We start from the raw sequence: 23,929 nt of genomic DNA, 5'->3' as shown, positions 1-23,929 counted from the left end.
TGTGTGTTGGATTCAGGTTTCCTGGGTTTCATCGCTTCCTCGTTTTTAGTTCACTTCCAGGGAAAAGGCACACTGGAGACAAACTTTTTAAGAGTTTGCATGTCTGGATGTGTCTTTTTCTATCCTCAGTCTTGATTGAAACTTTGGCTGGGAGCAGAATTCCCGGTTGGAAACACTGAACTCAGAATTTGGGAGGCATTGCTCCGTTGATTTTTAGGTGTCAGTGCTGCCACTGTTACAATCCCTGACCTCTTGCTTATGTTTTTTTCACTCTCCCTGAACATTTTTAGGTTCCTCTGTTTGTCTTTTGTGTTCTGAATTTTCACCATGATGTGCCCTGTTATGGTCCTCCTTTCATCCATTGTGCTGGGTACTGCGTTCTTCCTTTTAGTCTAGAAACACATGCCTCTGATTGTGGGAACTTTTTTTTTTTTTCATAGAAAGGAAAGATGCTTTATTCAGAAAAGCCGGCCATCTGGGGAGAAGGTGGACTTCTGTCCAGAGACCAACTCTGAAGATTCTGCTCAACCATGACAATTTTTAAAGGGAAAAAGGGGAAACGATCTCAGTTAATCATTAAAGCAGGAGGTCAGATTCTTTGTCATTTTTCCATTGCATGCAGACCTGCTGACTTCTCCTGATTTTCCTTGGGACGCTGTGTTGCTCAGGTGGTCCGTCTGCAATTGGATTCTTTGACCCACGTGGTCCGCCTGTGCCCTCGGGGTCCACCTGCAAATTTACTAAGGGGGACCTAGGGGTAGAGAGTTAGTCCTTCTTTAACTGCTTAATCCTTCATTCTTACTCCTTCTAATCCAGGAAAGGGATCAACAGGTTAAGAGCAAGGCATTTTGTACATTTAGTAAAGCAGAAATCAGGGACTAGGTTGAATGTGGCTTAGTGATCTCATCTTTATGATGAAGGTCTGAGGAATACAGGGATGAACAAACAGAAGAGGGGCAAAGGAGCTGCTTACAGTTTCATCATCTACGTAAGTCAAATCATTGAGCTGTATACCTTAAACCTACACAGTACTGTATATCAATTGTATAGCAATAAAACTGGAAGAAACAGAAAAGAAAATCAGTTGGTACTTTCAGCTGTATCCAGTTGTTGGTTAACTCACAGATAGACCTGATAATTTAATATTCACAAAATATTTAACCTCAAATAGTAATTGCAGATCAAATTATTTGTACAGACTCCTTTGCGTCCCTACTGGTAAAGTGTTAAAAATTCTGTGAAGTGTAGAAGTTCTGCCCCATCTGGCAACTGCCTGGACATCTTCGCATACGCTTATATCATTTTGGAAAACTGCGTACATATACTCCAATGTACAATATCTCTAATTAGAATTTATCTTCAGGTGGGAACTCCTCTTAAATATTGTATCTGATCATTTTCCCTCTCCATTTTCCATACTCTCCTCTGGAACTCCTAGTATTCAGGTGGTAGAACTCCCAGTTTGAGCCTCTGATCGTTAGAGCTCTCTATCTGCCATCTTTGGCTTCTCGTTTGACTTTCTTGAAGATGTCGCTTGGCTTTATCTTTCAAATCTCCTACTAAGTTTTCATTTCTGCTATCTTATTTTTCACTTTCAATAACTCTTTTTTGCTAAGTGCTCCTCTCCTATAGCATTTTGTTCCTGTTTTGTAGATGCAGTATCTTCTTACTCATCTCTGAAGGTATGATGTTTTTTCTGATGAAACCTGGTTGTCCGTCCAGATTTAACAGTGAACCACTAAAAGGCTGATTAAAACTCTGAGCATGTATGGGGCTGCTGACTGATGGACATTCTCACAGCAAGATTTAGTTGAGCTGTTTCACTGGGAGACCTGACTGCAGATTCTTTAGATATTTTCTCTTGTGCTGGTTGCTTCTTCAAAAGAGAAATGTCCAGTCTGTTGTGCAGAGGGTATGAGTCTGTCTGCCGGTATTCCGAGATCTTTGTGGGAAATGGGTTGAGAGGGTCTCCTAATACGTAGATATCATCTCCATCCCCCAGTTTTCAGCACAGACTCCCACCCTTGGCTGGGCTTGGGGTCCCCCAGCCCAGAGTTCCTGGTTCATCCCTTCCAGAGGATGAAGCCTCCATCAGAAGACTGGGGTGGAGGAAGGGGCGGGGATGTCTAATTGCCTTCTAAACTGATTTTCAACCGGCTTTCCTGTTTCGAGCCCAACTTCACCTCCACCTCCAGGGGCTGCACCAACTCCAGAGCGCTTGGTGCTTCTGAGCCTCCTAACCTCTCTGCTGGCTTCTGTGTCTTCTTTCCCAGGTTTGCTGATCCATGTACTCATTCACCCACTTCCAGGTCCCCTGGTGCCACTGCCTCTTCCCCCGTCTCTGCCTTTAAAAAAAAAAATTCCCTTTTCTAGGGCATTCAGAAGGAGCAGAGGGGGTGCAACCTGCCGTCTTTACCTGGGAGCCCCGTGTGCTCAGTCCCTGGCCTGCTCTTTCTTGCCCCCAGCCTGGCTTCTTCCAGGCCCCTGGGTGCCTGACTTTCAGAACCAAACTCAGATGTGGGAGAAACAGAGTCAATACAGAGGGCCGCTCACAGAAGGTGTAATGTCCTCTCGGCACTTAGGAAAACTCCTTGGAGAGCACTTGCCCAAGATGTTTTATTTTATTTTTATTTATTTATTTTTTGCGGTACGCGGGCCTCTCACTGTTGTGGCCTCTCCCATTGCGGAGCACAGGCTCCGGACGCGCAGGCTCAGCGGCCATGGCTCACGGGCCTAGCCGCTCCGCGGCATGTGGGATCTTCCCGGACCGGGGCGCAAACCTGTGTCCCCTGCATCAGCAGGCAGACTCTCAACCACTGTGCCACCAGGGAAGCCCAAGATGTTTTGTTTTTAATTTTTCCCTCTTAAAAAAAAGGAGTGTATAATCATTAAAGAAAGATTTAGAAAAAGTAAAAAGAAGACTTTTTTTTTTTATTGCCTCTGTTTCTACCTTCTGGGGAAAGTTATTTTCGTGTTGGTATATTTCCTGCTGGTATTTCTTGCTACCAGAGTCTGAAGGTCACTGTGAAGTGGGAGATGGGTGGCGGTCTCCTCACAGCACCACCACGGGGGCTTCCCTCCTCTCCTTCACTTAATGTCTCACTACCCACCCACCACCGCCACCCCGTGCTCCCAGCGAGGGCAGAATCTTGTCACCACTCAACAACTAATCGCTGAGCTCCACGCTCCCTACCGGAGGGGAGGGGAGGGCCTGAAGACCGACACAGCGATGCTCGGCGATGCTCCTGGCGGGGCTGGGGTGGAGGTTGTTAAGACGGGAGAACCGGGGGAGCAAAGGCAGGACCACGGAGGCCGCGTTCAGAGATGGGGAAGGAGGCCTGGGAGGGGGGAGCGGAGGCTCTGGCTATGGAACAGTAGGAGGGGGCGCTGGGGGCATGTGCTGGGCCCTAGTGTAGTAGCTCCGGTGCCTGGCGAAGGAGTTCATCCCTACTTTAGCGGGTATGGGGAGCCAGCCACTGAAGGCTTCGGAGCGGGGACAGGACAGAATCAAGGCCATTCTTCGGGAGCGGCAGTCAGGTAGGGGGCACCCCCTCTCTGGCTCCAGGCCCCTGACACCCCTCCCCTTCCCCGTTCCATGGCCGTAGGTGTGGATGACGGGGCTGACATCCCCAGGGAGCTGGTGGTCGGCATCTACGAAAGGATTCAGCAGAAGGAGCTCAAGTCGAACGAGGACCACGTCACGTATGTCACCAAGGTGGAGAAGTCCATCGTGGGCATGAAGACAGTAAGTGCCCACCACAGAGCGGCGCTCCCTGCGGGGCATCATCTCCCCTCCCGGGGCCGCAGAGGCCCTGTCTCCGTCTCCTTCCCTTTCCTTCTTCCTGGCATCCCCTCCGCATCTTTCAGAAACGTGTTCCCCTTCTTCGCTCACTTGTAGTTACTGTACCCAGTGCCTCCGTGTGCTCTGCGGGGCACCCTCTTCCTTCCACCTGCCCGATTTCCCCATCGCTCCCTGCGACCGGCTCCTGTGGCAGGAGAGGTTGAAGTGAAATACTGAGAAAGGCCGCCGGGTGCTCTAGGGTCGAGGCATCTGGATGGCCAGATGGGGAGGTTTGGGGTGGTACGGGTGCTGGACATCCTGGATGGTCCTACAGAGTAGGAGGCAGGAGATGGGCTAGAGCAGGCTCTAGACGTGGGTTCTCAAATCCTTGGGGTGGCCCCTGAGTTGTAGCCCGTGGGGCAGTTTGCAGCGTTTTCCAAGTTTGCAATGATTTTTAAGGGAGCATCCTCTGTAGGCGTCAGCAGGGGCTCTGTATACCGTAGACATAAAGGTCCTGGCCTCCATCGCCCTAACCCTAACCTCCCCAAATTCTTGGCTCAGGGAGCAGTTTGGGGACCTCGTCTGAGGCTCTGTGCTGGACGCTTCCGCCCAGTCGTGCGGGGCCGGCCTTTTCTGGCTGGAGCCTGCTGGGCTGAGGTCAGAGCCTCTGTCAGGTTTGCGGACGCCCCCTGAGGGGGCTGTTTCACACACAGGAGCAGATTCGCGGTGTCCCCGGGACCCCTCCCTCTTGCACACTGGTGCTTGGGTGTGCAGCAGAGGAGAGGCACAGCCCGAAGGCCTCGGAGGGACGGAGCGCACAGCCCGAAGGCTCTTTTCGATTTCTTTTCCCTGCCTTTTATCTGCTCACTGCGTCCAGCACTGTGAAGCCCTCTGGCCCAGCCCTGCTCCCTAAGGAGGCTCAGGAAGGCGAGAGAGCCCGGGGGAGGAAAGAGGGAGGGTCAGGGCCAAGCTGGGCCTGCATCTGCTCTTCTGCAAAGTGGGCGCTGGGGGCAGGAGGGCCGCGACCTGGGCGGCTCCCCCGGCTGTGAGCGCTGTGCCCCGGCCCAGGTGCTGTCGGAGCCCCATCGCCGCCTGGTCTGCTGCAGCCGGCTCTTCGAGGTGACGGATGTGAACAAGCTGCAGAAGCAGGCCGCACACCAGAGGGAGGTGTTCCTCTTCAACGACCTGCTGGTGGTGAGTGCGGACCCGCAGAGGCCCCGCGGGCACCCTGCCCCCCGGATGCCACGATGCTGCAAACCCAGTGGCTGATTTTCCATGTGGGCGTGAGGCAGCGCAGGCAGATACGGTCCTTCCTGCTTTGTTAGTTATGAGGCCGAGGCACAGAGAGCTTCATGGTTCCCGGGTCCTGGTGCGAATGGATTGGATCCCAGAGCCTCTGCATCCCCTTCATTGTGGGGAACCTGGGGCTGGAGGGTACAGGGCTGCATGTCCGTCCAACAGCCTGGGAAGTGCAGGAGGCCTGAGGGGGGCCCACACTGCCCCTGGGCCCAGCGGGGATGCTGGTGTGCATGTGGGCGCGTGTGTGTGTGCGTGTGTGTGTGCGTGTGTGTGTGTGTGTGTGTGTGTGTGCGTGCGCACGCGCGCACACGTCTGTGGGGTGCTCGGCCTTTGCTCTTTGAACACAGGTATCCATACAACAAATATTTAATGAGTACCAACTATGTCCCAGGCAGTGTTCTAAGTGCTGGGAAGCAGAGTGAACAGGGTCTGGCTTCTGTCTTTTCCTCAAACCCCATACCTTCTCCATCCACAAGTCATACTGGCACTACCTCGAAAATTGTCCCAAATCCAACGCTCCCCGCCTGAGGTCCACCTCCACGGAGTAAGCATCGCCAGCTCCCAGACCTCACCTCCCTCCACGCCTCTCCTCTGCCGCCCGCCCCCTGCCCCACCAGCTGCCTCCCCAGGCCAACTCCGGGCTCCGTCCGTCTCAGGCCTTAACCTTGTGGCTCCATCGTCTGCTTGAAAAGCTCCCCAGACCTTGCACGACCCCCTGCCTCTCCTCATTCAGTGCAGATGCTCTCCCCCCACCTCACAGGTGGCCTGCCCACCCACCGCCTTGTCCTGACCCTACTTCTTCTTCAAAACACCTACCAGTTTCTGCAGTTACCCTATGTATCCGTGTCTTCACGTTGCTTTTTGGCTTACTATGCGATGGTGGATTGATCCACTGATTGATTTATGGACCCTGAGGGTCCTCCTCCCCAGAGGGAGGCACCCTGAGGCCGGGCTCCCCCGTCCTCTCCTGTGTCTCAGAGCCCAGCTCAGAAGGTGCTGAAGAAACATTTGTACACCAAGCAACTGCTACCTCAGCTTGTGTTTCAGGAGACAAGGGAGGTAGAAAATAATTAAGAAGACAAACAAGATGATATCAAACCGGGGGAAGGTGCCATGAAGACAACAAAGCTGGGTGATAGGTTGGAGTAGCTGGTGTTAAGGTGGATTTTTTTTTTCTCTTATTTTGTTTTTGTTTGTTGTAAAGGCTGGTCAGGGAAGGAATCTCTAAGGAGGCAGCATTTGAGTTAAGATCTAAGTAATGAGAGGAACCCAACCACGCAAGAAGCTGCAGGGCGAGTTGTGGAAGGAAACAGCAGGTGCAAAGGCCCTGTGGTAGGACTGAGCCTGCCCCGTTCAAGCTACAGAAAGGGCAGCACGGACTGAACATAAAGCCAGAGTAAGGCAGGGACCAGACTAGGTGGGGCTTACAAACCAGGGCACGAAGTGTGGACTGGCCTCTAAGTGCTGTGGGAATGGCCACTGGAGCATTTTGTGCAGTGAAGACTGTATTTTGATACTGTGTCTGTACATAGGTATGTGTGTGTACACGTGTGTATATGTGTGTGAATGTATCCTAAGTGCGTAAGTGGGCATGTGTGTGCATGTCTCTTTTTGGGTGTTTACTTGTGTTCACAAGAGCCCTGGGTGTTCACTCATCCAGGTGTGTAAGGCACGTTTATACACATGCACACCTGTCAGTGCATGGCTGTTCCCCTGTCTTGGACAGATTCTCAAACTCTGCCCCAAGAAGAAGAGCTCCTCCACGTACACCTTCTGCAAGTCCGTGGGCCTCCTGGGCATGCAGTTCCACCTCTTTGAGAATGAGTGTAAGTCTCGGTCACCCGTGGATGTGGCAGAGGGCGGGGGGTGCAGGGGAGGGGGAGGGGCAGGCGCTCCAGAGTCCCCCTCCTCACCTGCAGCTGCTCACGGCCTGTGGGGCCTGGGGTCTGGTTTCCAGATTACTCTCACGGCATCACACTGGTGACCCCGCTCTCGGGCTCCGAGAAGAAGCAGGTGCTGCACTTCTGCGCCCTGGGCTTGGACGAAATGCGGAAGTTTGTGGAGGACCTGAAGGAGTCCATCGCGGAGGTGACGGAGCTGGAGCAGATCCGGATAGAGTGTAAGGACGCGGTGACCCCAGAGCCTCCGTGCGGCCGGGCTCCGGTCAGCTGGAGCAGGGTCGCTTGCAGACAGACACTCCCTGCACCCCTGCAGAGGGTGTGTGGGCGAGCCAGGCCCCTCCTGCCCTCCAGAGCCCTCCCTGCCTCAGCCCCACGGCACCATCATGGCTGATGGACACCTCACAGCTAAGGCAAGGTACCTGAGCGTGTACACATGCATGTGCACATGTAGCCAGGCCGTGGGGCGGCGTGTGGGCCCCTCGGAACGGAGAACTCCGCTGGGTTTGACCAGGACCAGCGAGCGAGCCGGCCCTAAAGGCGGGCTTGCAAACCGAGGCGGTCCGGGCCTGGAGCACTTCTTCCCACCCAACCTCCCTGGCAGCCTCCTCCCCTGACCCAGTCCAGATTCACACGTCACACCCGGGGTTTCATGGTTTTCATCTCTTCTAACCTAGAATAACCCCCCACTTAATTTTTTCATAACGTCATCTCCTTGAAGAGTCCAGTCTGGCTTTCTGACTGTCCCTCAACTTGGAGTTGTCTTTCTGGCCTCCAAGGAGTGCCTCGGTTCCCGATTGCTCCCGTTCAGGTACTGTAGACAATCTCTGCGCCTCTTCATCTGTCCCGGTGGTTTACCGGTCACCTCTTGGTTCAAGAAAAGAGCAGTGACGCCCTGTGGTCTCTGCCCACCTGCAAGCTTTCCTGGTGAAGTATTGCAGCGGCTTCAAAGAGCCTTTACAGGAAAATTAAGTAAGAATGGATTCAGAAACTAGAACAGAAAATAAAAGCAGACTCCAGGTCTGCCTTACATGGCCACTTAGTTGAAAAGTATTTCTAAATTGGTATAAAGCCCTTGGGCAGGAGGAAAGGCGGTGGGAGTTTCTGAGCACGGGCCGACGCGCCAGGGCGGTGCTGTTTCATCAGCATCTTTGGCGCACCTACTGTGTGCCAGGTGGTTTGTTGAGGTGTTCACGGGGAGGCTGCAAGGCAGGTGTTGGCCCCCACTTCACAGATGGGACTCAGAGCGGTTAAGGGATGCGTCTAAGGTGCATGTTAGAAGCGGAGGATCTGGCCGTTGCAGTGACGTCTGATTCTAAGGTTCATGTACTTTCCACCCTGAATATGAGAGGGCAGCTTCTGTTATAATTTCCTAAGGAAACAACGAAATCAGGTTAAAACAAAAACTCACCAGGGACTTCCCTGGTGGTGCAGTGGTTGAGAATCCGCCTGTCAATGCAGGGGACACGGGTTCGAACCCTGGTCTGGAAGGATCCCACATGCTGAGGAGCAACTAAGCCCATGCGCCACAACTACTGAGGCTGCGCTCTAGAGCCCGCGAGCCACAACTACTGAAGCTCGCACGCCTAGAGCCCGTGCTCTGCAACAAGAGAAGCCACCGCAATGAGAAGCCCGTGCACTGCAACGAAGAGTAGCCCCCGTTCGCCGCAACTAGAGGAAGCCTGCGCGCAGCAACAAAGACCCAATGCAGCCAAAAATAAATAAATTAAATTAAAAAAAAACCACCTCACCAGACCAGACTGTGAAACTAACTCAGTATCACCTGGTACAGGGAGGGTGTAAATTCCCCTTCTGCTCTCCGTTGGCGATGTGAGTTCAGGGGTGTAACAGACAGACTCTTTTCAATGCCACCTTTGCTGTTGATCTAGAACATTCTCAGAGACACACCCTCTTGTCAGTATGTCCTAGATGGGTCCGCACAGCCGCGGAGCACAGAGCCCATGGGTGGGCACCAGCATGGCTGCCAGAAGTCCCTTTCCCCATCAGCCTGGGAGCAGCACGTCCTGCCCCTCCAAGTACTAAGGAGGAGATGTTGCCAAGATCCGTGTGCTGAGGGCAGGAGAGCAGGGACCAGGCTCATGTCTGGAGAGAAAGGGAAGAAAGCTGAGGAAAGAGGAAGGGCTGCTCAGAGAGGCAGGGAAAAAGGAAGTAGAAAACAGGAAAAAGTAGCCACAGCTCCCGTTTCTTGAGCACCTACTACGTGCCCACACTGGGCTGAATGCCGAGCCTATTGTATGAACTGTTGCTACATCTTTCCAGGAGGTGAGAATTATTATCTTCATGTTGCAAATAAGGAAACTGAGTCTAACAGAACTTCAGGAAGTTGTCCAAATTCACGCAGTCATTGACAGGACAAGACTGGCACCCAGGTTCCTCGGATGCCCTGCTTGTAATTACAGCGCTAACTTCTCCAAAGCCAAGACAGCCCCTCTGGGGAGAGAGAGCCACTCTCACTTCAGTAAAAATATTGAGTATTGCTTGATGGTGTGACTCGGGCAATCGGCACAAATGGTTCTGGTTTGGGGTTTGCAGGCCGGTGCCCCCAGATTACAGACGACTAGACAGGCAGAAAATGGGACCCAAGAGAGTAGCTTTAATACAAGGAACTTGAGTGATGTCTCCTGGAAAAGAGGAACGGAGGAGAGATTTAATAACGGCTGTCAAATCTCCGAGGAGGGTAACTGGCCCTTCTCCAGCACCACCGAGAAAAGACAGAAGGAACAGGTTTACGGTCTAGAGAGAGGAGTTAAAGCCGAGTAGCCAGACAGACCTCTGCCGGGGCCCCTGGGCGACTGGGGCCTCCTCCTCGGGGGAGCTCAGCCAGCTGGCTGCACGGCACCAGCGGTGCTGAGGCTGCTACACCACATGAGCCTTTGATGTCGTCACAGGAGCTGATATTTACTGAGCCCTGCAGCATCCAGGCCTTGTTCTAAGTGCCTTAATGTCTTTCCTCCTGTGATCCTCTTTTTTTTTTTTAATACATTTATTTATTTATCTTTTATTTTTGTCTGCGTTGTGTCTTCGTTGCTGCGCATGGGCTTTCTCTAGTTGCGGCGAGCGGGGGCTACTCTTCGTTGCGGCGCACGAGCTTCTCATTGCGGAGCACAGGCTCTCAGCACGCAGGCTTCAGTAGTTGCAGCATACGGGCTCAGTAGTTGTGGCGCATGGGCTCAGTTGCTCCGTGGCATGTGGAATCTTCCCGGACCAGGGCTCGAACCCGTGTCCCCTGCATCAGCAAGCGGATTCTCAACCACTGTGCCACCAGGGAAGTCCCCTCCTGTGATGCTCTTAATGACACTCTGAAGTGGACACTGCAGTCCTCTTAAAGGAGGCACAGAGAGGATAAGTAACCTGCCTGAAGCCACACAGCCAGGCAGCATCAGAGCCAGGATGCAGCCCCAGGCTGTCGCCTCCCTCTTATCAACCTCTTGCACCTCCTCTCTGGCTGCCAGAACAGGCGCTGCCAGCCCCGGCACTGAGGCTGACGTGGAGTGGGTGCCGCGTGTTTGGGAGCCCCTCGTCCTCCTCCTGCCCTTGTCTCACGTCTCCTCTCCCCTGTGTGCTGGAGGTCGGGGTTTCATTGAGGCTGACGTGGCGTGGGTGCCGCGTGTTTGGGAGCCCCTCGTCCTCCTCCTGCCCTTGTCTCACGTCTCCTCCCCCCTCTGTGTGCTGGAGGTCGGTCCCCCTCCTGCCCTTGTCTCACGTCTCCTCCCCCCTCTGTGCTGGAGGTCAGGGTTTCTGTCCATTCACGAGCCTCTCGGTTCCCCAGGGGAGCTGGAGAAGCAGCAAGGAACGAAGACCCTCTCGTTCAAGGCCGGGGGAGCCCAGGGGGAGCCACGGTCGAAGCAGGGATCGCCCACAGGTGAGCTCCAGACCTGCGGCCCTGGTCCACGTGCAGGCCACTCAGCGACCCTGGCCTTGGGGTCGTGGGGATTCGGGTGAGGGAAAGGCTCGTTTCCGTGGCCTCATCTGCTGGGTCTTTAGCAGTGAGACTGAGGGGGAAGGTGAGAGAGAAACGTGTCCACTTAGAAAGGTCACTGTTCCCCCGGAGGCATCAGGCTCAGGGCCCCAGTGCCCACCTGTTCCCTCCGCACACCGGGGGTTAGGGCTGTGGGAAAGGGAAGCCACGTGAGGAAAAAGTGCCGTGTCTGTGGCTGGGAGCAGGTGAGAAGGCAGGTGGCCAGAAGGGTCTGGAAATCTTGATCTGCCCCATCAAGACCTTCCCCTAATGAGCCAACATCACTCTCTAATCCCAGGCCCGAGTCAGCACCCCGAAACCCAGATGAACCCTCAAACCCAATTTCTCAAATGATTTCTTCAAGTTGAATTTTCACTCCAGAGAAGTCAAGCCAGCTTCAGATTTTGTATCACCTTTGGCCACGTTCTCTAGACCCGCTCCCACTGCCCCCTCCTACCTTCCCCCCTCCCCCCAACCTGCAGGGAGACAGGAAGAGTTGTCTCCACCCCTCACCGCCCCACCCCTGCTCCATCTGCCCCAAACAGAAAAGAATTAGGAGAGGTGGCATGAAAATTAAATCCCATCCCAGCAAACCCCAGCGAACCATCCAGAGCTGTTCACTAATTAATTCAGTCGTTTATTCCTACATTTAATGAACACTTACTGAGTGCCTGCTGTGCGCCTCGTGCTAAGCCCTGGAAAGCCAGGGTCCCAGCAAGACGTCAGCTTGCGCTGAGACACTCCAGTGGGCTCCATGCTGGTTCCAAACCCCCGTTACGGCCGTGGCGCCGAGATGCTGTATCAGCATCACAGGACTGGTCACGCCAGCTGGCAGAGGAGATTTGTTTTCCAAGCAAGACTCGGGGCTCTTTTAGCTCATGGAGACCCTCGCTGTGGTGTCTCCTCGGTGTATGGGTCTGACCTGCCACCATGTGTTCATAATTCTCCACCTGCCCTGGTTTTCAGCTGGCCCTTCATTTCTTTCTTTCCTTTCTTTCTTTTCTTTCTTTCTTTTTCTTTCTTCCTTTCCTCCTTCCTTCCTTCTTTCTTTCCTTCTTTCCTTCTTCCTTCCTTTCTTTATAAATTTATATTATTTATTTATTTTGGGCTGCGTTGGGTCTTCATTGCTGCATGCGGGCTTTCTCTAGTTGCAGCAAGCGGGGGCTACTCTTTGCTGCGGTGCGCGGGCTTCTCATTGCGGTGGCTTCTCTTGTTGCGGAGCACGGGCTCTAGGCGCGTGGGCTTCAGTAGTTGTGGCACACGGGCTTAGTTGCTCCGTGGCATGTGGGATCTTCCTGGACCAGGGCTCGAACCCGTGTCCCCTGCATTGGCAGGCGGATTCTTAACCACTACGCCACCAAGGAAGTCCTGGCCCTTTATTTCTACAAGGTCAGAGTACACGCTTGTTTTCACAGCTGTGTAATAGAGTCAAACCTCAGCTGTGATTGATTCCCGGACACCCTGCCCCACTCCACTCTCTGCAGCCCAGCCTGCCTCTTTGGGAAGCTGCAGCCCCTGGCCAGGCCCTGATGTGTATCTCCGGGGCCTTGTCCATCAGTTCCCTCCCCAGCTTCCTCTTGTGCTACAGAAAGCAGAGGGATGTGCACAGCAAGGGAACTAGCACCCTCCCCAGGGGTGTGAGAAATCAGAGGGGCCCCGGCCGAGGGCTCTGGAGTGCCTGCTGGGGGTAGGGGTGGGAGTCAGGGGTGACTCAGCCAGAAGAAATCATCACGCTGTCCCCGGGTGTCTGCAGGGCCCCTGGTGCTGTGCCAGGCCCATCAGGAGGCCCTGGTAGCCGTCAGAGCCATTAGCAGCTCTTCGTGCCAGGCCCTGCCCTGCGGCTCGTGCATGTGAACCCTCACCGCTCAGCTAAGGAGCAGGAACAGGAAAGGAACGCGGCCCCTCCCTCTCAGAGCCTGTGCCACAGACACAGAGGAGCCCCCTTTTGCTCTGGGAACCGAGAACCAAGGCCTCCTCACAACCAACCTGCACAGTCCGTATGGGTCGCTCTGACTATGGGTAAAGGAGACTCCACAATACCCAGCAGGGAAAAACGTCAGAGACCTTCTAGTCCATGAGGGCCCAGAGAGGTGTAGCATCTTGCCCAAGGTCACACAGCTAGTATGTGGCAGAGCTGGGCAAGACACCCAGTCCACTGCCCCCGGAGTGGTGGGGGTCCTGGAGCCTCCGGCCGCCGCACTGAATTGCAGGGAGGCTTGGTTGGGGGCTGCGGGGCGGCGGAGACAGGGCTTTGTGCGGGGACGGGGCCAGGTGGAGAGTGAGCCCTGTGCTCTTTGCATTCAAAGCCAAAAGGGAAGCGGCACCAGCAGAGAAGGCGGCGGAGAGCACGGCGGAGGTGAGTGGAGGCCTGGTTGCCCAGGTGAGTGAGTCTGTGCCCCCTGCCCTCCTCTCACTGTCTCTGTTGTTTCTCTTCTCAGGTTTTAATCAATGCCTCCCCAGCCCGACTCACCATTTTACCAATTTCAAGAGATACAATTAAAAGTTACTGCTAGCATGGGTAATACCACTCTTCCAGCACCTAATCAAGCCACAGTGCCCCCTCCCATTCCCCAGCCCGCCCTCCCCGCCGAGCCCCCCAGGCCAAGCTCCCACACTAATGCGTGCAGATAAAGTCCCCAATGCCCCCATTGCATCCCTCCCGCAGTCCCCCGAATCCGCCGCCCCACACACTGCCGTGGTCCTGATGCTCCCGTATCAGAGACCAAGGTTCCCTCCTCCACATCTTGCCAGCCTCTATAGCAGGGAGCTTGGCCCCTTCGAGAATCACCCCTTAGGTCTGTTGCCCGAGTGAGCACGGCGGGGCAGACCCTGCCCTCCTGGATGCCTCTGGGGAAAGTGGAGGCGGCTGGGAGGGTACAGTTTCCTCCCAGGACAGCTGGTCCATCTGGAAAGCTGGCCACGGGGTGGGATGTGCAGGAGGAGGTGAGGTGAGGTGGGGGTGGGGTTGTCTTAGGGCTTCTCCTGGAGCGGGGCGGGCGGCTGCTGCATCTGAAGACTGTCCACGTTGGAGGGAGGGGACTGGAGAAGTAGCAGCAGCACCTGGTGCCCGCCAGGCCCCCGGCGGCCACCTGGGACGGGGCATGCAGTTGCCCCGCAGGCCTGCTGGGTCCCAGCCCTCCCCACTGGCTCCCCTCGGACCCTGGTGAGCCCCTCACTCCTTTCTGCCAGGGCTCCAGGGACCCTCACTGCTCACACAGACCCTCACTCCAAGCTGGAGGAGCCCCAACTTCGGGCTCTGAGGGAGGAGCCCTGCCCCCAGCCTAAGCTTGGGGAAGCCCCAGGACACCCCAGAAAACCGCAGCTTCTCCCTCCCCGCCCCACACCTGTGTCTGGAGGAGGCACCTTCACACGGAGGAGCTTCCTGCCCCAGCAGCTGACAAGCCCCCAGGGTGGGTATTCCATCCCCTGCCCCTCCTCTGCCCATCATGCTGCAGCTGCCCGTTCTCCAGCCTTGCAGATAAACACACGAGGTTACCAGCCCTTCCCTTCGGTTTGTTCTACCAGCCCTGCCTGTGGCTTAGCACCGCCTGCCCAGGGAGGGCCGCGATCTGGGGACCATTATCCCCTCCTCCCCGGCCCAGAGGGCCACGTGGCTATCTGCAAGGCTGCCACCCCGGCTAGTCCCGGGGCTCTGACAGCCTCTGCTCCCCTGCACAGAGGCGGCCTCACCGCCGGCCTCGGCTGGACCCTGCGCTCCCGCGTCCTCCACCCGCTCTGTCCTTGCCTGGCCGCCCACCGGCAGGCCCTTCTCCAGCCTGTCTGAGCTGTCAGGCCTGCCACCCATGTTCCATCTTCTCTCCCTCTCTCTCCCTCTTCTTTCATCAGCAGGGAGGTGGGAAGGGGGTCAGAATGAGGGAATGTTTTGCTGTCACTTCCTGCTTTTCACTTACTGACCGGAGGGAGGTGCAGACAGTGGAGGGGGAGGGGGGAAGGGGAGGCGAAGAGGAGGTGCAGGGTGAGGCCAGGGCTGCGGCCACAGTGGGGCTCGGAGGGTCTGGACTGGGGCGGCCAGGCGTTTGCCTGGGGAAGGGCAGCTGTAAGGTCTGGGGGCGGAGAGCAGAAGGCCTGCCCCGCTGTCTCAGGCCACTTTCTCCCAGGGAATAGCTCAGAAGACAAGCAGGTGGGGAATGGAGCCGCACCCAGCCATCCCCAGCAGCAGTGGACAGAGGCCTTCTGTCCCAGTGAGGACCACAGAGGGCTCCCCGAGAGGGAGGTGGACGCAGCCCTGCTCTCGGCCCAGCCCAGGGCTTGGCAGGGCACTGAGGGGCTCCGGGGCTCCTTTGATTGACTGGGAGGTGGGGGAAGCTCAGGCTTAGAACACACTGCTGAGGCTGGAGGCTGAGAATGGAGAGTAGAGCCTGCAGCCTGCGGAGCTTGGCGGTGGGGGCCTGTGAAAACCCAAGGGCAGAGGAACGGGGCTGGAGAGCCGAGCAGCCCACCAGGGCAGTGCCCAGACCCAGGAGGGGGCGTCCCTGAAACTGCACCTTTTGCCAGTAAATAGGGTCAGGCTTAGGGCTCTGAGATGGTTTAGGGCAGGGCCCTCCTGGTCTAGACCTGGCCATAGGATCCCCTCCCCTGCAGCCTCGGTTTCCGCCCCCCGTGCACTGAGCAGCGGGCCTGGGTCGTGGTACCCAAGGGCATCCTCAGAGAGAAGGGTCTCAGCCACTCCCTGAAGGGTCCAGGTGTCGGAAGGGGATCGTGTGTCGTACCTACAGGCTGGTGAGCTGGAGGGATGAGGAATTAAACCCCTCTCCTTCCAGAATCCTCCTATTTCTTCCACCTCCCCTGCTAGCAAGAGGAGGCCAGGCTAGTTCCCAGTGCCTTCCATGGGCCACCCCCTCATGCCCCGCCCAAGGGGGAAAGATTAGAGCCCTTTCTGGGTTCCCCCTCCTGCAGCGGGACGTATTTCTCCAGGGCCCAGGTTGGGCCAGAAGGGCAGCTGGGGACCTGGCTCTGGCCCTGGCCGCTCTCGAATGTGTGGGCACAGCCCTGGGGAGTCTGGGAGGATGGGGCAGGTCCACACCACCCCTCGGGGTCCCTGGCATTCCAGGGTCTGGACACCTTTGTGATTCACAGTGATGAGAAGGCTTCCCTTAAAAAGCTGGTGGGAGGGTTAGGGGCTTGCAGAGCTCCAAGCCACCTGACTCCGGACCCTGTCCCCATGTCCGCCGCACACCCCTGGGAGGCAGGGCGCAGGCAGATACCCCTGCTTTCCCAGCTCGAGGTTGGTGGGAAGGCGGGTGGGCGCCCACCTGGGGCCCAGGGCCACCCAGCAGGACCTGAGTCCATCGGTCCAGCCGCCCATCCCACAGAAGGAGCCAGGCCGCTCAGGCCGGGTAGAGCACAGCGTCTCTGGACTCCACCCAGGCTCAGCGCCTCTGCCTGCCAGCTGGGTGCCCTCTGGGTGGCGGAGAGATGGGCAGCGGGCCGAGGTGAGGGCTGCGAGCCCCTGGTGGGCACAGGGGCCGGGGAAGGGGGGAAGGGAGGCCCAGGGTGGCCAGTCCTAGCAGCTGGGACTTAGTCTTGTAACATTTCACGCTTCTCTGGCTGTTTCTAAACTAGGTGTCAATTCACAACAGGCTTCAAACGTCCCAGCACTACTCCGGGCTGGGGGCCGCGAGGGGAGCGCCAGTGCCAGACCTGCAGCCTAGCCCCTCGAGGGAGCGGGCCCCTCTGCTGCCACCACCGCCGCCCACAGCCCCCGGGACCCTGGTGCAGTGCCAGCAGATTGTCAAGGTCATCGTCCTGGACCAGCCCTGCTTGGCCCGCATGGAGCCCCTGCTGAGCCAGGCCCTATCCTGCTACACCGCGTCCTCCTCCACGGCCCTGGGCAGCCCGGGCTCCCCCGTCAAGGCGGCCCACCAGCCGCCCCTGCCCCCCGCCCCGCCCCCCTACAACCACCCGCACCAGTTCTGCCCGCCTGGCTCCCTGCTGCACCGGCGCCTGGTGTAGACTCGGCAACCCCCCTACGCTGCTGTCCCGGGGGGCTGCGTCGGGGCCCCCGCTGCCCCTTCACCCGCTGCTCCCCACGCCCGGCGCGCTGCCTTCCTGGCCACTCACCACTGTCGTTTCAGAGAGAGAATCCCAGTCCCTGGCACCTGGTTTGCTTGGCCCAAGCTTCCCTTGCTCAGTTGAGCGACCCTCCCCCAAAATCTGCAGACACCCCCTCACTCTCCTGGGGCCCAACACAGCCAGGCACAGCCAGGCCTCCTCTCCCCCCACCATTACTCTGGCCACTTGGAACAGGGACTGAGGGCCTCTCCGGCTTCCAGGCCAAGTCGGCCAGGCGTGAGGGCTGGGTGGCCAGCACCCAAGCCTTAGAAGGTGGTCTGGCTCACCGCCCCAGCGCTGGGTGCCACGCTGGGTGGTGGACAGTCGGCCCTGGGTCCCTGGAGCGGCCAGGTCAGGGGGAGGCATGAGGAGGGGGCTTTCTCTGCTGCCCCCCGCCCCGCCAAGCCCGGCAGTCTGCGCCCAGGGATGTTGGCTGTCCTGGCCACAGACTCCCCTCCTCCCAGGGCCTCTCCTGCTTTCTCAGGGGCTGGGGTGCTGCCTGCCCAGGGCTGCCGAGACTTCAGGAGAGCCCTGGGAAAGGGGGGGATGGGAGGGGGCACCCATCTCAGCTCTCTCTTGGTCAGTTCAACAGAGCCAGGGAATCAAGTCACGTATCTGCAAAATGCACCTTTTAAAGAGTTTCTTGTTCTCTAGCCCCAAGTCATGCCCAGCCAGTGCGCCCAGGGCATAAACACATACATAGGAGATCCAGGTATCGGAGCAGAAACGGGGAGGGGCAGGGGTGGGCCCAGGGGTGAAGGCAGCCAGCAGAGGCAGGATTCCAGCCCAGGGCCAGGCACCCTCCTGAATGACTTCCGTGGCCTCCACGAGGGACGTGGACGCAGAAGTGGGCGAGAGCCGCAGGTGCTCCAGAGGCCTGGCATGTCCCCTGCTGCCGTCCCAAACTAGCCCTTTAAGCCCTGCCCCCGCCACACCCCAGAAGGCAGCAGGCCCGCCTGCAGCAGCGGGGAAGAGTCCCTACACCTTCAAAATCGCCAAGGAGAGCCAAGAGGGCTCGTGGCCCAACCCAGAGCCCAGCAGGATTAGAGCCAACTTCTGTGCAGCCCCACAGGGCTCAGGCAGCCCCGCCTCAAAGATCCCGGGGTGGGTACCCTTCCAGGGACTGTCGGTCCCGAGCCAGGCCAGACCCTCCTCTGGTCCTGAGCCGACAGCTCACTGCTGTCCTTCGTTAAGGTCCCCTCCCTCTCGGAGCCCAGGTCCAAGACATCCCGAGAGGTGGAGGTGAATACTGATCTAGAGTGCATTTGCTTCTCCCTAAGCCCTACCCCACAGCCCAGCTGCGGGCCCCCGGGCCACTAGGAGGCCGGACTCCCCCTGCTCTCAGAGATCCTAGGTGACCTAGTTGCGTGTGTCTGTGTGTGATCGCCAGGCGTCATTATGCTGTCCCCTAGCGAGTGTATCCTGGCCCTGTCTCCGTCAGCCGGGTGTCCATAACGTGTGACCGCTTGCTGTCTCCTCCCCCCCGCCCCGCCCCCGTCCTTGTTGTCCCGGCCCCTCTCCTGTGTCTTTTCTGTCACACGGTCGCTCCAATCACAGCCTTTCAGGGCAGAGCGGCTGACTGATGGGGCGCACGGTTCACACACCCGGTGCCCGAGGCCTGGGCGGCAGGGGTGTGGGTTCAGAAGAAGAGGAGTTATGAGTGGCTGGATATGTTTATGGGGTGGGAGCCATGGGGGTACAGTCCCAGCTCCCGGGCCCCTTGTCACCTGCTCACCCGGTGCCCCCCTCCCACTCTGCTGACGCCCAGACTTTCCAGATTGGGACCTGCAGGCGCCTCAGGGCTGGCACGTCCGTGGAGCATCTCTCTGGGGGCCCAGATGCTCCGGTATCTCTGTGCCCTCCCCTGGGTAGGGGCTCCCCGCCGGCCCCGGTCGCTGCGGTGGCTGCCTTGGGCCCCACCGGCAGCACTGGGCGTCCTGGCCGAGGAAGCACGCCAGCCTGCGGAGCGGGGAGGGGCTTGAATGCCCGAAGGCCTGGGGCAGGGTGTGGCGGGGCCGACTCACAGTCGGGGAAGCAAGGGTTCCTGGCCTCGGTGACTCCCCTCCCCTGACCAGCCAGCAGGCTGACGTTGGGACCCGTCTGCGTGCCCGTCCCCAGAGCCAAGCCCCCAGACAGCTGTGACAAGCCTCGTGTCCTCCCCGTGGCTGCGGCCACGTCAGGGCCTCCACCCTCCCGGAGGGCCCAGCTGGAAATGCTCTCGGGCCGCCCGCTCACCCCTAGGCCAGGGGAGCCGTGGGGTGCTGACTGGGTTCCCAGACACAGCCTCCTGGGCACACGCGCAAGGACCCCAAGGTAGCCCCGCGATATCGACACTCGAGGCCTTACTTTGGGGACCGGGCCCCCTCCCGGTTTTATCCATTTAGCCCCAACTCCAGAATCAGGAGCGGGAGGTGAAACTAGCTCTCCCACCCGCGTTGGGGCCAGCCCACTCCAGAGCTGGAGCATGTCCTGGAAGCCTGGCTGCCTACGTGCAAAGGCACCCACACGATCAGCCCCAGGCCCCTGGCCCCCGCCCCACCTGTCCCCCCAACCGCCTGCCAGACGTCTCTCTTTGCCAATAGGTTTCCCCGATAACCGTCGGTCCGTCTGTCCCCGTGTCCTGCTGTACATACATCCTTGCCGCACCCCTCCCCCTGCACACACCCTTCCCGCCCCCGTCAGAGAGCAGCCTCTCTAGGTAAAGAAAGGCAGGGCGGCTGCACCCAGCAACTAATCCAAATGGCAAATATTTTGTAACAAAATAGCCCAGAGGTATTTTATCTGTTCAATTCATAGAGTTTTAGAGATTATATTGAAATATGTCACTTGAGCAAACTGTGTCGGTTCTGTTACACACACACACACACACACACACACACACACACACACACACACACACACACACACACACACACACACACACACACACACACACACACACACACACACACACACACACACACACACACACACACACACACACCCTTGGAGGGAGGAAGCACCATGACGGCCAACGTGCACCCCAGCAGAGTGGGAGTCCAGCGAGCTAGGACTCCATCTGCCCCGCTCGGCTTTCCATGACGGAGGCTGAGGGTATGCTGGGTGGCAGGGTCCTACTGACCACATTTGGTCATCAGCCTCGGGTGATTTTCACCAGATGTCAGCTCTGAAGCCCGACCTTCTAATCACACTGTCTGGCTCGAGAAGCCCCAGGGTGTACCCTCCCTAAAGTGGAGGGGAACAGGCCCAGATGAAAGGATTGGCGGAACATTGTTGGGAAAAGTCACAGAGCCACAGAGTGGAGTGGAGCAAACATTTATGGAGCCCGAGGTGTGCCGGGTTCCCTGCTGGAGCTGGAAGGGATGCCAAGATCCTACAGAGGCGTGGGTGACTGTGATGCAGGAGAGAAGACTGAAATCCGAGCTGGAGAGAGGCGCAGGGTGCTTGGCCGGCACTCACACCACGTGCAAGGCGCAGATCAGGCTCCACGGCAGGGGCCTGCCCCAGAGTCATGTCTCCTGGCAGCAGGGAGAGGAGAAGCCTTGCAGCAAAGCTGAGGCACCGAGGGAGAGAATCAACTGGGCGCGATGGCTGGTCCGGGGACACCTGCAAAAAGGGTGTCCAGCTCTCCTGGTGACCAGACCTCTGAACAGAGATCCAGACAGCACCCCAGGCTGGGCCCCATTACCCCATTAAAGTGAAAAGGAACATGACCTCACCCTCCTTCCAAGAAACGGGAAATTCCAGGAGAAGCCTGGAGCCGGCTTTGACCTGTCCCATCCTGAGAACTTTCTGACCCAGGAAGCTGAGGCCTGGTCCCTCGAGAGCACCCCTGAGGGGACCCGGCTCAGCCCAAGCCTGGGAGAGGGCCTAGGGCCAAATGGGACTGCTGCTGTCTGTGTGGGGACATGGGGCGTGGACATGGGAAGGGGCACCGTTCTCCAAGTCTTCTGGCCTCGAGGCCATCTAGGAGGAGGGGCCAGCCCTCCGGTAGAAAGGCAGACAGCCTCTGGTGCCCCAGGACCTCTGGGTCCACCCGCCATACGGATGGAGAGCTATGGTCAGTGCCTCTTTCTTGTAGTGACCCTTTAGACGGGGGAACCTCAGACTCATCAGCCACTGACTTAGAATGCCTCCAACAAGGGGGCCCAGGCTTCACAGGTTTCTGGCTGAGAGCAATGGGTCAGAAGATGCCAGCGCTAGAAGAGGGAAAATCCAACAAGCTTAGGAACACCTGGTGCTTGGCGTGTGCCCGGCACTGGTCCAGGGGTGGGGGATGCGCGGTGATGGGCTGAGCAAAGTGCCTGCTCTCCAGGGGTTCATGTTGGGTGGCGCCGTCCAAAATACACAAATGGACCAATCTTCTCACACAGTGGATGGTGGTGCGATAGAGGTGATGGGCGGGGCTGGTTAGAGCAAACAGTCAAGGAAAGCCTCTGTGAGGCAGCAAATTCAACAAGGTCAAGGTTGGGTCTGGGGGCAGGTGAGCAGCTCAGAGACCACCTCTAGGTGTGGAATGAGGCAGAAACCAGGACAGTCTGCCATATATTTCCTGATATATAAATATACTTACTTACTAAATCTTAAATGCATTTTAAAACCACCTGGACTTCCCTGGTGGCCCAGTGGTTGAGACTTCGCCTTCCAGTACAGGGGGTGTGGGTTCAGTCCCTGGTCGGGGAGCTAAGATCCCACATGCCTCGTGGCCAGAAAACCAAAAAGCATGAAACAGAAGCAACATTGTAACAAACTCAATAAAGACTTTAAAAATGGTCCACAGCAAAAAAAAAAAAAAAACTTGAAAAAAAAATAAATAAAACCACCTTAACTGAGGAAATGATAAAATGGGCCTCTCCTAGGAAACCCAGGACAGACGGTCACCGGGCTCTCGGGAAAGGAAGGGAGGGTGAGCGGACGGTCGGGCGGCCCCAGCAGTCTGGGTGGCGGCAGCAACGCGAAGGGCCCGCGGCAGTAGGAGGGCCCGGGAGACCAGCCCAGCAGCAAGGAAAGCTGCCCCGGCAGCCAGCAGCGGCTGCCCAGAGCGGCTCCTGCCGGAAGGATCCCAGCCCCGGCCTGCTTGGCCTGCAGGCCGCGCTGTCCACCTATTCCCAAGTGGACTCACAGACTCCCGCTGGCCATCCAGAAAAATAACAGGATGGACCCCGTGGGCTATCAGCCCCTGGTCCTGGGGTTGACGGCCTTTCTCATCTCAGCATGAACTAGGTGAGGCCTTCGTAGGTTGACTCTCCTACAGCAGGGCTGGCAGACACACCCCTTTCCCCGCCTTCACAGACGCGGCTGACTGATCACTGCTTTCCAGGAGTCACCACCAATCACCGTATGTGGACACCCAGGATGGAATTAACGCTGACCCACCTCGAGGGAAGGCATTTGGATGGGGCTGGTTTAGAGCGGGAGGTGCAGGCTAGGCCTGGGCTGAGACTCCGGGGAGAGAGGCCCTTGGAGGAATCACCCAGGGCCACTCACGCAGGCCCATCGTTCTCTGACCGCTCGTGGACCCGGCTCTGCAGGGACGTCAGCTCTGTCCCTGGCTCCCCACCGCCCTGACCCTCGGGCTGCTTCCTTTTAGGGCTCCACATGGCCCTGGCAACCCGGCAGCTGCCTGACAGCGGGTCCCCTCACTTGCTCCACTCACCTCCAGCCTGCTCCATCTCCTTGGACCCCAGAGCGAGCCACTGAGAAGAACACGGCCACTGGGCCAGATGCCGATTGGGACGCCAGGGGGAGCCCCCTATCCCAGGGCAAAGCCTGGCCTGGAGAGGCCCCAGCCAACACTGCTGGCCTTGGGAGAGACCCTTCCCGAGGCAAGTGGCCTGGAATTGCAGGCTGCTTCTTATCTGCTCCCCTCCCCTTCCCAGGAAGGCCTCCGGGCCCAGTATCAGCCCCAGGCCCCAGCCTGGAGTCAGAATTGGTCCCGCCAGGAAAATTCCATTCCGGAGGAGGCCAAAGAATGAGGGATGGGAACTCTCTCCTCACCCCCTCCTCCCCTCCCCCCTGCAGGTCTGGTGGCTTCTTTCCCTAGAGAACCAGGCGCCCTCACCCCACTAGCCAGCCCCTAGCACCTCAGTGCTTCCTGCTCCCATGACCCTAAAACCTCAGGGCAAACTCTGGAAAAACTGTGGGAACTGGCCACAGGCAAGGAGAGCACCAGGGGAGCTGGCTCATGTTCCCACATTCCCAAAGCCCCTGGACAGACCTGCTGCCCTCCCAGGAACACCCAGTCCTTCTTCCTCCCGAGACAGCTGGGTAGGAAGCAGCCTCCCTCCCCCACAGGGAGTCACAGAGTCCCGAATGTCAGACCTGGAGGCAAACAGGTTATGAGTCAGGCTGGGATGTGGGACGTGGGACCCTTCACTGCAGTGCTTGCACCTGGACAAATGTCTGCTCTCTTCGAGCAACAGAATACAAAGAAACTATAAGGAACTAAAGCAACTGGGTGCCTGCACAGTTGGGGCAAATCATGAACAATAAGATACAAAAAGGCCAAAACCCACCTGCCACGATCCATGCACACAGCACCACCAGGGGGGTGGGCAGACCCCCTAAGCCACGCCTCCGGCGGATCCACCCATCCATCCATACCCTTCCCCCAGTTAAGGGGCCAGCTTCCCCTACTCCCCCCTACCCCCGCCGAGGGAATCTGTCATTTGTTTTCAGCTCATGCTGCTGCAGCATGAGCCCCAATAAAGCCTTGCCTGAATTTGCTGTCTGGCCTCTTAACAATTTCTATTGATTAAAGAATCCAAGAACCCAGGTCGGCGGTAACGACCTAGCTGCTTCCTTTTACGGATAAGGGGACTGTTTAGGAACCATAATTCAAAAAGACACATGCAGGGCTTCCCTGGTGGTGCAGTGGTGAAGAATCCACCTCCCAATACA

General features: G+C 57.7%; 1 protein-coding gene across 6 annotated transcripts in view; it reads left to right on the top strand.

Annotated features, from left to right (window-relative positions):
* IQSEC3 (IQ motif and Sec7 domain ArfGEF 3) overlaps positions 1-19,706 on the top strand; it is a 100,748-nt gene extending 81,042 nt beyond the window's left edge. Inside the window, exons 8-15 of one of the 6 annotated variants that reach the window (XM_049694814.1) lie at positions 3,606-3,745; positions 4,850-4,975; positions 6,807-6,906; positions 7,038-7,199; positions 10,769-10,861; positions 13,264-13,313; positions 13,396-13,475; positions 16,558-16,692. In XM_049694814.1, the coding sequence (XP_049550771.1) occupies positions 3,606-3,745; positions 4,850-4,975; positions 6,807-6,906; positions 7,038-7,199; positions 10,769-10,861; positions 13,264-13,313; positions 13,396-13,470 (746 nt within the window). In that variant the 3' untranslated portion in view covers positions 13,471-13,475; positions 16,558-16,692. Of the gene's footprint in view, positions 1-3,605; positions 3,746-4,849; positions 4,976-6,806; positions 6,907-7,037; positions 7,200-10,768; positions 10,862-13,263; positions 13,338-13,395; positions 13,476-16,540 lie in introns of all 6 variants that reach the window. The other 5 variants (XM_033404205.2, XM_049694812.1, XM_049694811.1 and 2 more) reach the window with 5 other exon arrangements.
* The last annotated feature ends 4,223 nt before the right edge of the window (positions 19,707-23,929 follow it).

This window comes from Orcinus orca, chromosome 11 (assembly GCF_937001465.1).
Source record: "Orcinus orca chromosome 11, mOrcOrc1.1, whole genome shotgun sequence".
Taxonomy (NCBI): Eukaryota; Metazoa; Chordata; class Mammalia; order Artiodactyla; family Delphinidae; genus Orcinus; species Orcinus orca.
This window is presented reverse-complemented; position numbering and strand designations above follow the sequence as displayed.